Raw genomic sequence first — 20,354 nt, forward strand, 5'->3', positions numbered from 1 at the left:
TGAATCAAAAAATTCTGTTGTTGGGGGATTTTGGAGTGATACTCCTCTCTGGCTCCCTTGCTCCTTCAGCTGTCACTAGTCATCACCACAACTATTACACTACAACCACAGGAAGTGAGGAAATGTTCGTTCCTCCTACCTTTCTCCCTCTCCATCTCTAACTTGAACACAACAACTGTTTACAACATGTACACATCTAACTAGTAAGGATCTAAACATCTGATGGGACATACCCGCCTCTCCCAAAATCATCTAATCAGATGAGATGAGAGAGTCTAAATAGTCAGAGAGAGAGAGAGAGAGAGAGATGGCTAGCTACCCAAGGTGGTGTTTTCCTACCCCCTAGCAGTAAGTGCAAATTGAGCAGCAATATTGAGCACTCATTGTCCTGAGACAATCCCCTGCTGTAAGACTGAGATGGTGAAGCCGACTGATATTACCAATAGGGAGGATGTGTCTGTGTACACAGATTGGATGTGTGTAAGACTGGGGGAGGGTTCTGCAGGGGCTTGTGTGGCTATTGTCTGTGCAGAGTCCTATAATGTGCCCTCAAGGCGAGGTGGACAGGTAGTGTGTAAGTTGAGTTGGACGTGTGTAGACCAGGGGGGACGTATGTGTGTATAAGAGGGGAGTGTGTAAGTTGAGTTGGACGTGTGTAGACCAGGGGGGACGTATGTGTGTATAAGAGGGGAGTGTGTAAGTTGAGTTGGACGTGTGTAGACCAGGGGGGACGTATGTGTGTATAAGAGGGGAGTGTGTATTGTGTGTAAGACATGGGGCAGGTTGTTTCAGTAAGAAAGCAGTGCAGAACGTGGTTTATTCTCCCTCCAGGCCACACAGAGAGGAAGTGATGCATTTGTGTTTACAAACAAGAGCCGTACCAAGTAAAGAAGAACAAAGTTAACATTCCAACAAACAGACAACTTATATCCATAGAGACCAGCTGAGCTGATTATGGTCTGTCAGGAGTTATTAGTGTCATCCAGACAGACAGACAGAGATACTTGCGGCCAGAGTAGTATCTCCTTCTGTTTTTCTTTCTTCCAGAATTCATTCTGGTTTGTTAAAGAAAATGTAATTCTAGGCTGCACTCCACGCTTCTCCTTGCAACCGGAGAGTATCTGAGATGACGAACTCACTGCTCTCCTTTAATAGTCAATGTCCAGGCCAGAGTAGATGATGATAAGAGCATCACCCAGCACAGAAAGAGAGAGAGAGAGAAAGAGAGAGAGAGAGAGAGAGAGACAGTAAGATAGACAGAGAGAGAGAGAGAGAGAGAGAGAGAGAGAGAGAGAGAGAGAGAGAGAGAGAGAGAGAGAGAGAGAGAGAGAGATACAAACACAGTGAACGGTTTCCTTCAGCCCTGAGACTCAGTAAAGCATTGTAGGAGGTCTCCCATGATTATTTTTTGATCCTGTGTTTTAATGGCCACCCTATGGGACTCCCAATCATGGCCGGATCTAGTGGAAAGCCTTCCCAGAAGAGTAGAGGGTGTTATAGCAGCAAAGGGGGAACCAACTCCATATTAATGCCCATGACTTTCGAATGAGATGTTTGACAAGCAGGTGTCTACATACTTTTGGTAATTTATTGTTCATGTATGTCTTGCTCCACTACATGACATGCCTGCCCTAGTTGCATGGGAGACAACATGGGCCCCCCATAGCCCCTCTCTCTCAGTTGAGGCCCAGCAAAGCCACTGTTCAAAACAGAGCCTTCCTTCTCCCTCCTCTCTGGAGAGCTCAGTCACTGAGGCTATGTTCTCTCTATGGTCTTTAGGGTCTCTCATAGGCTCAGTCAGTCAGTACCCAGAGTCTATCATTAGAAAACACAAAGAGCATTCTTAAGCTTGGTTAACCAGAACTATGAAAGAGAGGGAGAGAGAAGATAAGTATTTACTCCCCCCTCCCCCTCTTCCTCCCTCCCTCCCTCCCCTCCATGCGTCCCTCACACCAATAATTTAACAGTAAGAGCAACTGAGGCTTGTAAACACAATGGTTATGTCTGGGCTCAGAGAGGCATGAAGCAGACATACAGGCTCCACCACCCCCGCTAGTCCTGCTCATATAGGCTACCCCTCCCCCCTCTCTCCTACCCCCTCTCCTCCTCTCTGTTTACCACTCCCTCCTTTTCCTCTCCTCCCCCTCCTTCTCACCCTCCTCTGCAAAACACACCCTCTTCTTTTTCCCCTCTTCCCTCTCTACCTCTTACCTACCATTCTCTTCTTCCCTCTCTATCTCTCCCTCCACAAAACACTCCCTTCTCATCTTCTCCTCCTCTGTCTCTACCACTCCCTCCATCCATCTCTCTCTACCTCTCCACTCCACAGGGTCCACAACAGTAGCAGGCAGACATTCCAGTGGAGGGGATTGTTTTCCATTAGTCATGGTCATAGAAAGGACAGCAGTAGGTCAAAGGGGAAAGGGCATCAGGGCTCTAACTTTCCCTCTCCTGTCCACCACTCCTCTCCCCCTCGCACTCCTGTCCCCCACTCATCTCCCTCTCTCCCTCCTGTGCCCCAGTCCTCTCCCTCTCTCCCTCCTGTCCCCCACTCCTCTCCCTCCTGTTCCCCACTCCTCTCCCTCTCTCCCTCCTGTCCCCCACTCATCTCCCTCTCTTCTTCCTGTTCCCCACTCCTCTCCCTCTCTCCTTCCTGTCCTCCACTCCTCTCCCTCTCTCCATCCTGTCCCCACTCCATTCATCTCCCTCTCTCCCTCCTGTCCTCCACTCCTCTCCCTCTCTCCCTCCTGTCCTTCACTCCTCTCCCTCTCTCCTTCCTGTCCCCCACTCCTCTCCCTCTCTCCCTCCTGTCCTCCACTCCTCTCCCTCTCTCCCTCCTGTCCTCCACTCCTCTCCCTCTCTCCCTCCTGTTCTCCACTCCTCTCCCTCTCTCCCTCCTGTCCTCCACTCTTCTCCCTCTCTCCTTCCTGTCCTCCACTCCTCTCCCTCTCTCCATCCTGTCCCCACTCCATTCATCTCCCTCTCTCCCTCCTGTTTCCCACTCCTCTCCCTCTCTCCCTCCTGTCCTCCACTCCTCTCCCTCTCTCCTTCCTGTCCCCCACTCCTCTCCCTCTCTCCCTCCTGTCCTCCACTCCTCTCCCTCTCTCCTTCCTGTCCTCCACTCCTCTCCCTCTCTCCATCCTGTCCCCACTCCATTCATCTCCCTCTCTCCCTCCCGTCCTCCACTCCTCTCCCTCTCTCCTTCCTGTCCCCCACTCCTCTCCCTCTCTCCTTCCTGTCCTCCACTCCTCTCCCTCTCTCCCTCCTGTCCTCCACTCCTCTCCCTCTCTCCTTCCTGTCCCCCACTCCACTCCCTCTCTCCCTCCTGTCCTCCACTCCTCTCCCTCTCTCCCTCCTGTCATCCACTCCTCTCCCTCTCTCCCTCCTGTTCTCCACTCCTCTCCCTCTCTCCCTCCTGTCCTCCACTCCTCTCCCTCTCTCCTTCCTGTCCCCCACTCCTCTCCCTCTCTCCCTCCTGTCCTCCACTCCTCTCCCTCTCTCCCTCCTATCCTCCACTCCTCTCCCTCTCTCCCTCCTGTCCTCCACTCCTCTCCCTCTCTCCCTCCTGTCCTCCACTCCTCTCCCTCTCTTCTTCCTGTTCCCCACTCCTCTCTCTCCCTCTCTCCCTCCTGTTCCCCACTCCTCTCCCTCTCTCCCTCCTGTTTCCCACTCCTCTCCCTCTCTCCCTCCTGTCCCCCACTCCTCTCCCTCTCTCCCTCCTGTCCTCCACTCCTCTCCCTCTCTTCTTCCTGTTCCCCACTCCTCTCCCTCTCTCCCTCCTGTCCTCCACTCCTCTCCCTCTCTCCTTCCTGTCCTCCACTCCTCTCCCTCTCTCCCTCCTGTCCCCACTTCATTCATCTCCCTCTCTCCCTCCTGTCCTCCACTCCTCTCCCTCTCTCCCTCCTGTTCTCCCCTCCTATCCCTCTCTCCCTCCCTCCTGTCCCCCACTCCTCTCCCTCTCTTAGACCTCTCCCTCACAAATGCCTGCTGCATGAACACCCAAAGTGTCATCATTTCAAAATCTTGTTTCTGTTTCCCTCTCTATGATGTTTATTTTTCTTTTAATCTTTCTTTATGTTTTTCTGTTTAATCTTCTTTACTCTTCTCCCTCTCTCTATCCACTTCTTTCTCTCACTCTGTTTACTCTATTAACTAGAATCCTGGGGTGTTCACCGTCTCCTCAGTAGCCCATTCTGCTGAATTCCCACACATTGATTAACGAGCTGAGCCCCCCAAATATACGAGCTGATAACAATATGACTTCATTTAGATGCATTACCCGTGAATTGTTTGTTTTAAATGTATAGCGGGTTGGGCAGCAGAGTGCTGGCTTCAACCAAGCAGAACACTTATTCATTTGATACCAAATATTGTTATCATTACAGAAACCTGGTAGCGAAATGGGAGTGTTAGCCAGACCACACCAATGAGAAGAGCGTGTGATTCTATGGTGTTTGTTTTTAGTTACAGACGACGAGATTACGTTTATCTCAACACATTGTAAATACGGTGATGATATCTCCGAGTTTTATTTTCCTGTCTCGGAGGGCAGAACAATATATAGTTTTTTGACAACAGTGTTAATTAGAAAATGAAATAAATAATGCTGACGAATGCCCTCTTCACCTCTTGCATAATCTCTATCACCAATGAGAAACAGGCAGGGTCGTAGCTACATATGAGGTCCGGACCTCGGCCATTGTGTATAAAATAATTTCAGTAAGTCAGGTTCTCAACTTACTGTTGAGAATTAGAACACTAGAAAACACAGGGTGCAATTGGAAACTTGGTTGCAGCAGTTGTCCTCTTGTTATATGTCACTCACTGATAGTCACATTTTTTACATTGGCATGCAGGCCACGTGCCCAGCGGCCCTGACCTCCAGGGGGTTCACATTCATTGTATTAGTCACTCTAACTCAGATATCATATTAACCTGACATAAGTCATCGCAAAATGTGTAGAATTGCAGGAAATTTGTTAATAAAATACTTTTTCTGCTAACAGATCCCTCAGTATGTTTTAAATTATAATTTGTAATCCCGGTGCTGAGTTCATGTGAGTTAAAGTGTAGCAGCTAATTGTGTAGCCAGCAGGCTATGTGTTTGTAGATCGACTGAGGAGATTGAAGCTACAGCAACCAATGTGATAATGTCTGGGGTTATTTCTGCTTGTTTTAGGTGTTCTCCAAATAGCATTTTAGAGTTTTTAAATTGTATAGAAATGCATTAAATGAGCTGACCTCAGTGAAAATGTCGGACCACACTAAAACTGTTAGGCCATTATGTGTTTGGGGTTATTACATAAAGGATTTTGCACAGAACATTAACAGTGGACTATAACTAATGTGCACTTAGACATAAAGCTATGGCCGGATTGTGCACACCATCCCCTTTAATGTGCCGTAATAACCCTGGCCTGGAAGCAGACTTTCCTCTCTCTCCCCTCCCTCTTTCCCTTCCTTCACCGTCTGAATGTCCTCCTTTAGGAATGGGTGAGGGAGTTTCGGTGACGCATGGAGGTCATCTGATGGCTTTAGATGGTGTTAGTGTGAAAGACAAACTACGACATAGAGCACTGCAGCTCTCTCTATGCCGGTTTACTCTGCTCTGCTCTCCCACATCTCCGTGCTACCACCTCTCCTTCCCTGGAAGTGCAGGATACAACAGTCCACATGTGCACTAGTCTACACACGGACTCTGTCACTTCAGTGTGTCTTAATGAACTCCACATTACCAGACACTGTATATAGCATCTTAAGAAATCCTCTGCTTAGGTTTGGGTCAGTCGTATTAAGTCGCATTGATGTTTATGAACGATCACGAATAACATGCCATAATCTTGTATACAGAGGTTTATAATTGGTTAAGTCAACCTGCCCAATACAATCTCATTCATATGAGTATAATACACTGTGAAGTGTGCAACAGCTATAGAGGGAATCTATAGAAACACATATGTACACACATATACAGCATGTGTGGTAACAGCAGTCTGGGCTTGTGGAGGACATGTGCACAGGGGGAATAACTGTGAGAGCCAATGCTGTTCAGTGTGTTCATTTCCTTATTGATTGACTCACTTGCTTTTCTCTGAGTGTTTGAAATGAATAACAGCCAGCAAAAATCAGACAGAGGGAGGAAAATCAGCACTTTCCCTGCAGTGAAGCCATTCATCAAGCTAACGAGAGGGGGAGGAGAGGAGGAGGAGAACTGATGTTTGGAGTGGAGGAGAGGAAGAGAGGACAAGGGAGGCAGGTGCGGTTTGGAGGGGAAGAGGAAGGAGAGAAAGGTGACGTCTAGGGTGGTAGTGAGGGAGGGGACGGAGGGAATGTTTTCTGGGAATGAGCAGAGGGAGGGATGTACTGTTTGCTAAGAAGGAAAAGGAGGAGAAGGAAGACGTTTGGAGGTGATGGAGTGAGGAGGCAGGGTGTACTGTTCTAAAAGAAGTACACAACAGGAAGAAGGAGAGGGTTGTCATTGAGGTGTGAGGAGGATGTAACAACGATGGAAGGAGAAGGGGGAATGACAGAGACTCAGTCGAGAGAGACAGAGAGAGAAATAGAGAGATACAGAAAGAGAGAGATACAGAGAGAAAGAGAACTAGGGAGATACAGAGAGAGAAAGAGACACACAGAGAGAGGGAGAGAGAGAGAGACAGAGAGAGAAATAGAGAGATACAGAAAGAGAGAGAGATACAGAGAGGAAGAGAGCTAGGGAGATAAAGAGAGAGAAAGAGACACACATAGAGAGAGAGAGAGAGAGAGAGAGAGAGAGAGAGAGAGAGAGAGAGAGAGAGACAGATCAACAGACATAGTCAGAGACAGACAGAGAGACTGTGGTAAGAGTCCTTCTCATTTGAGAGAGTTTGTATGAGGACGTCTTTCTGGATTTTAAAACTATGTACAGAGTTTCCTTGCCAATGACTAATGTGTGGACTGCATAGCTATAGACTGAGGTACTGGCTTCCAGGCAGTGTCCACTAATAGTGGTGGTCTGTTCCAAGGCCTTCACCAGTAAGTGCTCTTTCAAGAGACCTCTGATGTCCAGTAGCTCTCCACAGTTTAGCCCACTGGGCAGGATGCTGGTCTGATACAAACAAATGTATCTGTCTAGTACGCCTTCCCCTCTCAGTCCTCTACATGCTAGTGACTGTATCCGCAATTGGTGCTACTTTAGCTGGGAGTAAATGTAATTAAATAAACAAAACAATACTAACAAGCAAATGGTAGTGTTATTGTGCAGACACAATGGCAGTCCACCACCTGTGTCCTTCCACCCAGGTGATATGTGTGTCTCTCTCTTTGGGCCTACACTGCTCTGCCCCACCCCTGCCATACCTCCTCCACTACACTACACTACACTACCCAGGTCCTTCACACCCTGTGTGGGGCTGACTAGGATATTACTGCTGAGTCTTTGTTTTTAGGCTTGGGAGAGAAGAGAGGAGTGCCATGTTGAGAATTATGCCGCAAGAAAATAATTAGCAAAGTGTAGCTATGCCCATACGCCCTGGGCTAAATCTAGCACCACTTCACAACCAAGCCCAGTCCAGCTTAGAGGAGGGGGAAGCAGAAACTCTGGTGGTACTGAACAGTACTCCTTTGTTCTTTCCCTCTGCCTCTATTTACAGTAGAAAGATATACAATGACTATACAAAACATTAGGAACACCTGCTCTTTCCATGACATAGACTGACCAGGTGAATCCAGGTGGAAGTTGTGCTCCCTTATTGGTGCCATCTGTTAAATCCACTTCAATAAGTGTAGATGAAGGGGAGGAGACAGGTTAAAGAAGGATGTTTAAGTCTTGAAACATGATTGTGTATGTGTGCCATTCAGAGGGTGAATGGGCAAGACAAAGTATGTAAGTGCCTTTGAACAGGGTATCACTGTTGTCATCTACGCATAGTCACTTTAATTAACTCTACCTACATGTACATACTACCTCAACTAACTGGTGCCCCCGCACATTAACTCTGTACCGGCCCTGTATATATTGTTATTTTTTACTGCTGCTCTTTAATTACGTGTTACTTTTATCTCTTATTCTGATCCGTATTTTTTTAAACTGCACTGTCAGTTAGGGGCTCGTAAGTCAGCATTTCACAGCTGTATTCGGCGCATGTGACTAATAACATTTGATTTGATTTGGTAGTAGGTGCCAGGCGCACCGGTTTGATTGTGTCAAGAACTGCAACACTGCTGGTGTTTTCATGCTCAACAGTTTCCTGTGTGTATCAAGAATGATCCACCACCCAAAGGACATCCTGCCAACTTGACACAACTGTGGGAGGCATTGGAGTCAACATGGGCCTACATCCCTGTGGAATGCTTTCAACACCGTGTAGAGTCCTTGCCCTGGCAAATTGAGGCTGTTCTGAGGGCAAAAGGGGTTGCAACTCAACATTAGGAAGGTGTTCCTAATGTTTTGTACACTCAGTGTATGTGCCACACTGCTAACATTCTTAACCCTTTGTCAAACATTTTCTGTCTCTAATGTCACTGAGTACAGTCCTATAGTCTTTAAATCCTATGCCCTGCTCTCTCTGACAGAGATAAAGGTCTAGAGATACCCAGAGCCTATTATAAAACGCTAGTCTGAAGGCAAGGGTCTAAGATACATTTCTCAGTCTATGATGTAGAGACTAAAGAGGACCACAGAGCCTATAACAGAACCCAGAGCCCAAGGCTGGGCCAGGCTGGGCCGAGGGGGAAAGTAATCATGATTCATGGTGCCTGACAGTGGGTGACGTCTACTGTACCCAGCTGGCTGTACATGGAGATCTATATTTTTAACCTTAAAGCCAGACCACAGTGTCTTCGGTTATCCAGGCTAAATATAGACTCACTCCTACAGCACACTTCTCCAGTTTCTCACTCCTTTCTGAGAGGCATGTGGAGGAGAAAAGAGGGTGAGAGAGGGATAGATAGATAGATAGATACAGTAGATACAGTAGATAGAGAGAAAGAGAGAGAGAGAGAGAGAGAGAGAGAGAGAGAGAGAGAGAGAGAGAGAGAGAGAGAGAGAGAGAGAGAGAGAGAGAGAGAGAGAGATGGATAGGGTTTGTGGGGTGGGGGGGAACATGTCGCCCCGGTCCTGATGTAAATAAATCACCCTCAACTGTTGACCCGTGTGTAGCGAAAGGGGTTGGAGGGGTTGTTTTCGTACCCCTGCTCTGTTCTGCCCCCCCCCCTGCCTCTCTGCCCCCTCTCCCACCTCCCTCCATCACTTTCCCCTCTTCCATGTGACAGGTCAATCTGGATTGATTTCATCTGCCCTCCCTCGTCTAGGGAGGCCAACATCCTGTATGGCAACTAGAAATAGAGTGAGCGCTCTGGGACAGAGGAGGGGAGGGGAGGAGAGTACTACTGAGCAGCTAGAGAGAAGTGGTGAGGGTGAGAGGATGGTGTTGTGTCATCCACACACATGGAAACAGACATGGACAACACCCACACACACAGTGTCGTGGGTGATAAACTGACTCATACAGGCACACACACTCACTCTGTGGTGATCGTGAGATGGTTGTCTTTGTGAAAGGGGTGCTGTGTGTGGCTGAAACTGAGTCAGCGAGTCTGACCCAAGCCACCCTACTGTCACACGGTCACACCGCCACGGGTGGTGGCCCTCCCTGTCCGTTAGACCCTGCCCCACATCTGACCACACACACACACACTCAATGGCACATAAGCCAGCCTATTCATTCTCCTCAGCCCTCAACTCATAAGCATGGGAGTGCGTGCACACACACATACACAGAAAGACACACACACAGAAACACACACACACACACACCTGTCACTTTGTCCTTGTCAGCAGATTCTGGGTCTCTTTCCCCCTGCTGGGTGTTGAACTCCAGTCCCCCTCTGCCAGGGCCACCACTAGGGTAAGGTGCCTGCCTGCTGTCCTCCCAGTCAGGTCTGAACACACACACAGACACACTAGAACATCTGTTGGTAAAAACTTGTCTCAGCCATGACCCCTCTCCTCACACAGACACAGTAGCCCTTATTCCATGACGCCTCCTGTATTTATAACATGTACAGTTTGACAGTTTAGTCATTCAGCAGACGCTCTTATCCAGAGTGAATTACAGGTAGTGCCTTCATCTTACTGTAGCTAGGAGGGACAACCACATTTCACAGTCATAGTAAGTACATTTTTCCTCAATAAAGTAGCTACCAGCAAAGTCAGAGCTACTGTAGTAATACAAATAAAATAAAAGATACTAATTAAAGTGTTGAATTTTTTAGTTAGTTGGTTAGTTAGTTCACGAAAGGCATTCTGTTTTTCTTTTTTCCCTTTAAAAAATGCAATATATAAAATACATTGTCCTATCTATTCTTTCACTCGCTCAATCGTGTCTGAGGCTCAGATGGTGACACCTGTGTTTTGGTGGCTGGTGGTGGCTGGCCTGCTTTCCCCAGGCAAGGACACTCAGACCCTGGCTCTTTGTTTCCATCACTCAGCCTGTCCTCCTGGAGCTACGTGGCCAGACTGCTCATTGCACTCCCCTCCTCCCCCCATTCCTTCTCATATGCATGGATTTGCATAAAACAAAGACACTGCCTAGCCGGCGTCGTCTAAGGAGAGACGGAAACCAAGATGACTGTCAGCCATCGACCGGACCGGGCCAAGCCGAGCTGTAAGAGGTTTGACAGGTAGTCAGGGTGCGGTACAACGTTTTAACACATGGTGGCGAGTAAGATGGACGCCTTCCACTCGCCAACCGTCCGTTCTCTGACATGGCGTTGTTTACATCCTGTGCAGGTGAGCAGAGGTCACCTGATTCACGGTGGTGACATGGGAGGAGAAGAAAAGCATTTAAAACACTTCATCTAAAGATGATTTGTCCTTGTCTCCCCTTATGCCTTTTGTCCTCCCTCACTCTCACTCTCTCACTCTCCCTCTTTGCTGAAGTTAAGTGGAGCTGGAGACAGGCCAGCTACTGATCCCAGGCCCCACTTAAGGACAATCAGGGAAATAACACTGGACACACTAAGGGCCATAATGGAATGTCTCGATCTAGCAGTATAGCATATAGAGATAGAGACCACAGAATGTGCCATCCCATTTCAGGCTATTTTGGAAAAGTGATATTTCTGAATACTTTTCACAAATAAATTATGTATATATATATACAGTTGAAGTCGGAAGTTTACATACACCTTAGCCAAATACATTTAAACTCAGTTTTTCACAATTCCTGACATTTAATCCTAGTAAAAATTCCCTGTCATAGGTCAGTTAGGATCACCACTTTATTTTAAGAATGTGAAATGTCAGAATAATAGTAGAGAGAATGATTTATTTCAGCTTTTATTTCTTTCATCACATTCCCAGTGGGTCAGAAGTTTACATACACTCAATTAGTATTTGGTAGCGTTGCCATTAAATTATTTTACTTGGGTCAAACATTTCGGGTAGCTTTCCGCAAGCTTCCCACAATAAGTTGGGTGAATTTTGGCCCATTCCGCCTGACAGAGCTGGTGTAACTGAATCAGATTTGTAGGCCTCCTTGCTCACACACGCTTTTTCAGTTCTGCCCGCAAATTATCAATAGGATTGAGGTCAGGGCTTTATGATGGCCACTCCAATACCTTGACATTGTTGTCCTTAAGCCATTTTGCCACAATCTTGGAAGTTTGCTTGGAGTCATTGTCCATTTGGAAAACCCCTTTGCGACCAAGCATTAACTTCCTGACTGATGTCTTGAGATGTTGCTTCAATATATCCACATAATTTTCCTACTTCATGATGCCCTCGATTTTGTGACGTGCACCAGTCCCTCCTGCAGCAAAGCACCCCCACAACATGATGCTGCCACCCCCGTGCTTCACGGTTGGGATGGTGTTCTTTGGCTTGCAAGCCTCCCCCTTTCAACTCCAAACATAACGATGGTCATTATGGCCAAACAGTTCCATTTGTGTTTCATCAGACTAGAGGACATTTCTCCAAAAAGTATGATCTTTGTCCCCATGTGCAGTTGCGAACCGTAGTCTGGCTTTAATTCCGGACTCATTTTACTGTGGATATAGATATTTTTGTACTAGTTTCCTCCAGCATCTTCACAAGGTCCTTTGCTGTTGTTCTGGAATTGATTTTCATTTTTCGCACCAAAGTACGTTCATCTCTAGGAGACGGTATGATGGCTGTGTGGTCCCATGGTGTTTATAATTGCGTACTATTGTTTGTACAGATGAACATGGTACCTTCAGGCATTTGGAAATTGCTCCCAAGGATGAACCAGACTTGTGGAGGTTTACATTTTTTTTTCTGAGGTCTTGGCTGATTTCTTTAGATTTTCCCATGATGTCAAGCAAAGAGGCACTGAGTTTGAAGGTAGGCCTTGAAATACATCCACAGGTACACTAATTGACATCAAATTATGTCAATTAGCCTATCAGAAATTAGCCTATCAGCTAATTATGGCAATTAGCCTTCTACAGCCATGACATAATTTTCTGGTATTTTCCAAGCTGTTTCAAGGCACAGTCAACTTAGTGTATGTAAACTTCTGATCCACTGGAATTGTGATACAGTGAATTATAAGTTAAATAATCTGTATGTAAACAATTGTTGTAAAAATTACTTGTGTCATGCACAAAGTAGATGTCCTAACCGACTTGCCAAAACTATAGTTTGATAACAAGAAATTTGTGGAGTGGTTGAAAAACGAGTTTTAATGACTCCAACATAAGTGTATGTAAAATTCCGACTTCAACTGTATATATAAATATATATATATATATATATATATATATATATATATATATATATATATATATATATTACTGAGTGTACAAAACATTAGGAACACCTTCTCCATATTGAGTTGCACCCGCTTTTGCCCTCAGAGCATCCTCAATTCATCGTGGCATGGACTCTACAAGGTGTCAAACGCGTTCCTCCTGAATGTTGGCCCATTTTCACTCCAATGTTTCCCACCGTTGTGTCAAGTTGGCTGGATGTCCTTTGGGTGTTGGACCATTCTTGATCCACACAGGAAACTTTTGAGCGTGAAAAACCTTGCAGCGTTGCAGTTAATTGAGAGACTCAAATTTCTGAACCTTGCACCAACAACCCTACCCCTTTCAAAGGCACTTAAATATTTTGTCTTGCCCATTTACCTTCTGAATAGCACATATACCCAATCCATGTCTCAAGACTTTTTTTTTTCTTCTTTTTTTTTTACCTGTCTCCTCCTCTTCATCTACACTGATTAAGGTGAATTTAACAGGTGACATTAATAAGGGATCATAGCTTTCACCTGGATTCACCTGGTCAGTCTATATTATGTAAAGAGCAGGTGTACCTAATGATTTGTCCATTCACTGTATGTGTCTTTCTCTGCTTGTGCAGTGCGTTAACCATCTGTAACTCACTCATAACAAATCACTCCCTCGGTCTGAAAAAAGTTTCAGTTAGGGGAGCACCAGGCAGTGTACTATTACTGGTCCTGTTGACAGGCTAAGCCCAGTGACTGAGGGCTGAGTAGGGTCACTGGTCCCCGGACACAGACTGGGGATCAGGGGGATGAGAGGGATTTCCCATGGAAGAGCTGTCTGGGGGGTGGGCATGAGGAGGAGCTGCCTGCAGAGAGAACATGGACGTTTCGGGGAGGTGGTTGGAGTTATGAGGGGGGTTGTTATGTATAGTGTACCATATAGGGGTATGGAGGGTTTAGGGGCTATTAATGACTCCTTTTATGATGGAACGGGATATGATCAGTACAGCTGAATGTAAACACGGCACAAACCACCCAATAAAATTGTCAATACACACTCCTTAAAACACTGTTTCACTCACACACACTAGCATGTCTTCTCTGTCACAGTGGGCACCCACATAGACAGAGCAGCTCAAGTTTCATGCTGACGAGTCACGAACGGAGCGTCCCTCCTAACAGATTAGTCGATGGGTTTCGGCACGGCACAATCAGCGAAGCCATTACAGAAACAATTGGTTTTGTGATAAACATTGGCCTCAGTTTCCCTTCATCTCTGTGCATCGATTACAGACGAGTGCAGAAATGTTCTTTAGTCGGATCCCTTTTGTATATGAACCCTACTCTGGGTGTTGCTACAGGTTCAGTAGAATAGAATAGAAAGTGCCATCGAACCCAGGAGCTGGGATAAGTATATAGTTCCAGCAGGTAGACGTTTCCAGGATGGCCCTTACATTTCCGAGATGTACATTAAGAGTGAGGATGAGACATGAACATCATAAAGTGATGAGATGGAGAAATATATTGAGAGACATGTTGTAGAGGTAACATGATGGCGGCGTCAGATTCATGAATAAAGAATGACAAACACTATTACATAGCTGTAATGGACCCTTCAGAGAACCACACATTATGTTATGATAACATACAGTATAGACTGGGTCGTTCAGTGTAATACACATTCAATTGCATTAGGTTTCAAATGTGTTGTTAGTGAAAAGTGGAAAAACAATTCATTAAATTAAACTGATTCATTAAATACACTGGTTTTGCGACTGTAAAAGTGTAAACATTTAAAATTAATAATAATGGTAACAATAATGATATGATTAATAATAATATTTTTCAACACTACATCATTACTGAAAGAGAAAGAGAGTAAGAGAAAGATAGTGAAAGAAAGAGAATTGTCTTTTACCTCAGACATCAAGGCCAAGGGCACGGAGGGGCGAGGCTCTCGTTCACAGATGGAGGAATTTTCTGGATGACCTGAAAATGCAGATAGCAGAAGACCCAGTCAAAACATACACCATGAATACACACACACACACACACACTGAACAAGTTGCTTTCTCACCTTGGCTACGCAGTAAACTCCATACAGTAGCTTACTGTAGACAAGATTTGATGTGGAGGAAAGGGTAGAACATTTGCATTCCAATAGACTCTGTGTATCCAGTCTCCAGGCATCTAAACATATTCATCAGATATGACAGAAATACCCAGAGAAATGTCTATGACAGAGGGGGAAGTGAAAGACCGAATCAAAACCAGATTGAACAGTAATGAAAGACTCATTATTAACCCTAAATATGAATATTGAAATATCACAAATCATATTAACTGCACATTGATTTGCAAACACATGCACATACATGCATGTCAACGCGCACACGTACACACACACGCACTCTGCCGGTATCGTCACGTACGCAGCCAATGAGTTTTCAGTCAACTCAGCTGGGTATCTACACGCCCAACAGCATATGGTGTACTAATGCAGACACCTACACAAACACACACACACACACACACACACACACACACACACACACACACACACACACACACACACACACACACACACACACACACACACACACACACACACACACACACACACACACACACACACACACACACACACACACACAGAAAGTGAAAGTGAGATACACAGGCATTTACAGTAGTCCACAGCCCTGCGCTCACTGGCTGGGCCCACACCTAGCATCATTCTGAGCCCTCACTGGCTGGGTCTGGACCTAGCATCACTCTGAGCCGTCACTGGCTGGGCCCACACCTAGCATCACTCTGAGCCCTTACTGGCTGGGCCCACACCTAGCATCACTCTGAGCCCTCACTGGCTGGGTCTGGACCTAGCATCACTCTGAGCCGTCACTGGCTGGGCCCACACCTAGCATCACTCTGAGCCCTTACTGGCTGGGCCCACACCTAGCATCACTCTGAGCCCTCACTGGCTGGGTCTGGACCTAGCATCACTATGAACTCACACTGGCTGGGTCTGGACAGACAGACAGACAGACAGACAGACAGACAGACAGACAGACAGACAGACAGACAGACAGACAGACAGAAACAGAGACGGACAGAGAGAAATTGTAGGAATGAGATGGGCATGAAATAGAGAAGAGAGAAGGAGAGATGGAAGCTCTGGGAGGAGTGGAGGTCACCTTGCTTGGTTAAGAGATCAATGTCCGTTTGACTTGCAGTGAGGTGGTGTGGCGTGTGTGTGCGTGTGTAAGTGTGTGTGTGTTGGGTCTCATCAGTGTGAAAAGTCTGAGCGGTGTTACTCCGCAATGTAGAGGATAAAAAAATTCTAAATCCACCGTATTTATTCTGTAAAAATGATTATTCACAATTATTGATATTTTTGTTGCTTTTATACAAACCATCTACAATTGAAACATCTGAATAAGCAGTGGTAACATTTGATATAAAATAATTGACCACACACCCACAACAGTGGTGGAAAAATGACGGTCTAAGAAATACTTAATCTCTACACTGCAGTGGAGAAAATCTGAAATTATTGGGTTTTCAAATAAATGCCACATAACTCAATTTTACTGAGCTCTGACAAACTCCAGGAAAACAGCGGTGACGCAGTCTGCTGATGTAGAGAGCACAGCAGGACATAAAGTCAGTGCGTCTAAATCACTGCACGTGTAAACGTTTATCAGAGAGATGCAGATATGTTATGCCTGAACGCAGCCCAAACTAGCCCCTAACTGCTCTGAAGAAGGGGATGGGTACGTTCAAGGACCTTCTATTTAGAGGTGCTATTTATTTAGTTCATATGATTCCCTTCAACCTTCTAGGTCCAGGTGGTGATGAAGAGTTAATAATAACTTCCCAAATTCATATCGATCTACAGTATATTTGGCAATAATTGGTTTATGCTTCTGATTCACAGGAGCATATAAACAGATACATACATTTCAGCCTCCAAAATGAATTGAAATAACTCATGCGGATAAGGAGGCGCTAGGCTACTTTGGCTTGAAGTGTTTCCAAAAAAACATATAGATGATTCAGACTTTTGGGGGAATTGGAGTAGCCCAACACATTCATATCATCAGAGTTATTTTGATTAAAAAAATATATATAATATTGTTTAAGAATTTTTTTCTGAGTGAGTTTTTTTCTAGAATGAAAAGCAGATGTCATTCGGAGAGAAAGAGAAAGTATTTTAAAGTAGAAGTCCGCTGCTCCCCCACCCCCCCCCCTCTCTCGCTCTCTTTCTGTCTCTGTCCTGCCATCCTCTGTGCCACCGGACCTCAGGGAGCTGGTGTTGGATTCATTTAAGTTCCAGTCCCTTTGCTTTAGCTCCATTTGCAGACATATAAAATTACCCCTCAGAGTACGGCTACACTTCATTATCAACATAACCTGCAGCCAGCCACTCTCAAGGACAACTCTCTAATGAGTCACATGCCTATTCCCTCTAAAATATCTATTTGAAGCACAAAGTTTCGACTTTCTGCTGCCCCAAAGAGGATAAAATGAGAGGAATATTTCCCAGTAAAATAAGTGCATCTTAATTGATCCCTGATGCACGTTTCCCCCTGAAGGAGGGAGAAAGCTTTTCTTCTCAGAGAGGATAGGAGGTGAGTAATGTTGCTGTTTCCTGTTTTCTCCCAGCGTCCTCTACCAACCTGGGCAGGCCCTAGAAGAAGGTTACCAGGGAGGGGATAGGCCTCACTATTCACTCTGTGAAGGGATAAAACAAATATGTTTCAATACAATCTACATGACATACAGTATATTGCTTTATTTGACTCAACATGAGTAATGCTTGTAAAGCAAATTTTTATTGTGTCATAGCTATTGAATAAAAAGTCTGATTTGGATTTGGGGAGTCTGTTTTATCCAAACAATTAGGTCTACCCTCCTGGGTTGTTCTTGTCAAGGACAGAGTGGATGGCCTTTACCTGTTAGAAGGTAGGTCGTCTTAAGCTGTCTAAATAAAGCATAAACAAAAGCTGTGTGTTCTATTATTCATTGGACTCTGTTTGGCCCAGAGAGAATCCAGGTTAGCACGCCAACCCCACGTTCCCTGTCTGACCTCCTCACTCTACCGTCTGTCCGTGTGTGTGTATGTGTGTGTTTGCACCCTGTCTCTGCACATTCACACACACAGACGCATAGATAAACTAAGACGTTCAGAGGTGAAAAGTCATGACGCCTGCGCAGACCAACACAAACACACACTACAAGATCTGTCTCTCTCATAAGCACACACATACACACTGATGTCTCTTGGTAAAAAGGACAAACAAGGGGCATGTCACTCAATCTCAGCCCTATCTCCTCTCCTCTCTAACACACAGAGCCCAAGCAGGTTAAGGGCAGTGTGGTGTTCTACATTTAAATCATTAGCCTGTTGATATAGGAATCAGTGTGATATAGGAATCAGTGTGATTTAGGAATCAGTGTGATTTAGGAATTATTACATTAATACCCAGAGGGGGAATATTGTGACAGAGGAGAGGTTTGTCACCAGTCCCTGATTCTCTAATTAACACACCAATAATGACACATAGACACATACTGTGCTTATTCATACACACACATGTGACTTAACCGGACAAGCTGAAGTAAAACTCTCTTAAACTCTTTGGAACACACAAGCACACATTTGGAGACCGGTAAAACTGCAGTGTGTTGAGCTCTCTGTATACAGTCGGGAGCTAAGTGGCTGCTATGATGGCAGTATATATTATTCAGTCAGTAATAATGTTGAGCGTTAGCTGTGTGTATCTCACACACGGAGCTGTCTCTCTAAGAAGAGGAAATGAGTGTGTTCCCCTGGGTTAGGGATTACTCTAATGACTTTGTGTATGGCCCTGTGCGCTCTCACTTTTGACCTCCATACATCCTCTGAAAGACAGCCTGACACACGGAAACAGACACACGCATGGACAAATGTACACACACACACACACACACACACACACACACACACACACACACACACACACACACACACACACACACACACACACACACACACACACACACACACACACACACACACACACACACACACACACAAACCCTCCTAAGCCCCTCTCCTGGGCCCCCGTTTGAGCTCCTGGAGGAGTCGGGACCCCTTCCTACCTATTTTAGGATCTGTCAATAGGCTTGTTGCTCCCTGAGCGAACACCCCGCCCTGTCCACCTCCCACCTCCGTAGGCGGCAAGCATCAACGCGTTGCATCGCTCCAAATGAACACCTCAGTGAGAGCAGATAGAACCATCACTCAGATAACCATGCACTGTAGCAAGGGGAAATTAGCAACAGCATCTATCGCTTATCTGTCAGTCCTCAATCAAATGTGCCAAGATTCAATATATTGTGGCTAAATCAAAGAATATAAAAACAAAGATTACAATCATTAATTATGGACAATGGCCCTCACATGATCCAAAAAACAACAGCTGAGGACTAATCCTCACTACATCTGATTCTATTCAAACAGAACAATCAATTACAGAGAGAGATAGTGTGTGTGTGTGAGTGTGTGTGTGTGTGGGGGGGTGGGTGGGGGGGGGCTAGGACTGATTGATAGCTGGCAAGAGACAGTGAAGAATGTCCCTCTCTCTCTCTCTCTCTCTCTCGCACACGCACAGAGAGAGAGAGAGAGAGAGAGAGAGAGAGAGAGAGAGAGAGAGAGAGAGACAGAGACAGAGACAGAGAGACAGAGACAGAGACAGAGACAGAGACAGAGACAGAGACAGAGACAGAGACAGAGACAGAGACAGAGACAGAGACAGAGACAGAGACAGAGACAGAGACAGAGACAGAGACAGAGAGAGAGAGAGAGAGAGAGAGAGAGAGAGAGAGAGAGAGAGAGAGAGAGAGAGAGAGAGCGAGGGTCGAGTCGTTCTCAACATACCGCTCCAAACACTCCCCCAAAATGATAGGAATTAGGCTCCTTATACACAAAGCAACACTCTGCCAAGATAAAGAGTCAAATATTAAGAAGTCAATGTTCAAATACAGTAAACAGAATAACAGATGCAAAAAGACAAATAATATCCTCCCAAAATGATGCAAATAATTGTTGGTTGTTTTGTGTGGCTAATATAAAATATATCAATACATGGCATCTCCATGGCCGGGGATCAAACACGTATGTAATTAGATAAATTGAGTAGTTTGTCCTAAGTAAGCAGGAGAGGGGCTTGGCTGTAAATTGCGTGGTGTGTGCATGCTAAGACACAGGCCTGGCACAGCTGCAGAGAGCCGCACTCACAATTTATCATCTCTACATCGCAGGAGCCGCTGGCCCGCTCCGCTATTAATCATCAGCAAAATCATTTAATTCAGCCCCAGCTCCAACTATTGTCTCAGTCCCCCCCTCTCTCTACCCCCTCCATCGCCCCCCTCTCGGCCCTCGCTCTGGGCACATCAGCCACCACAGCAGAAGCAGCACACACCCTCCTCCTCACACATAACCATCGGAGTGAAGGAATTAAAGAGGCTCTCCGTCTGTGTAATAGGGCAACACATCATCACTTGCACATTGGAGGTTATTTGGGTGAATTATTGAAGAAGCTTGTTAAGGGTAGCCTCGCAAGCCGCCTGATCTTGCGGCGAACA

The 20,354-nt window shown here is 45.8% G+C and overlaps 1 protein-coding gene across 1 annotated transcript in view; it reads right to left on the reverse strand.

The window, feature by feature from the left end:
* The window catches only part of LOC129854355 (transcription factor Maf-like), a 118,666-nt gene that overhangs the window by 89,323 nt on the left and 8,989 nt on the right, over nt 1-20,354 (reverse strand). Inside the window, exon 2 of the mRNA XM_055921297.1 lies at nt 14,647-14,717. Within this exon, the coding sequence (XP_055777272.1) occupies nt 14,690-14,717 (28 nt within the window). The 3' untranslated portion in view covers nt 14,647-14,689. The remainder of the gene's footprint in view (nt 1-14,646; nt 14,718-20,354) is intronic.

This window comes from Salvelinus fontinalis, chromosome 4 (assembly GCF_029448725.1).
Source record: "Salvelinus fontinalis isolate EN_2023a chromosome 4, ASM2944872v1, whole genome shotgun sequence".
NCBI lineage: Eukaryota > Metazoa > Chordata > Actinopteri > Salmoniformes > Salmonidae > Salvelinus > Salvelinus fontinalis.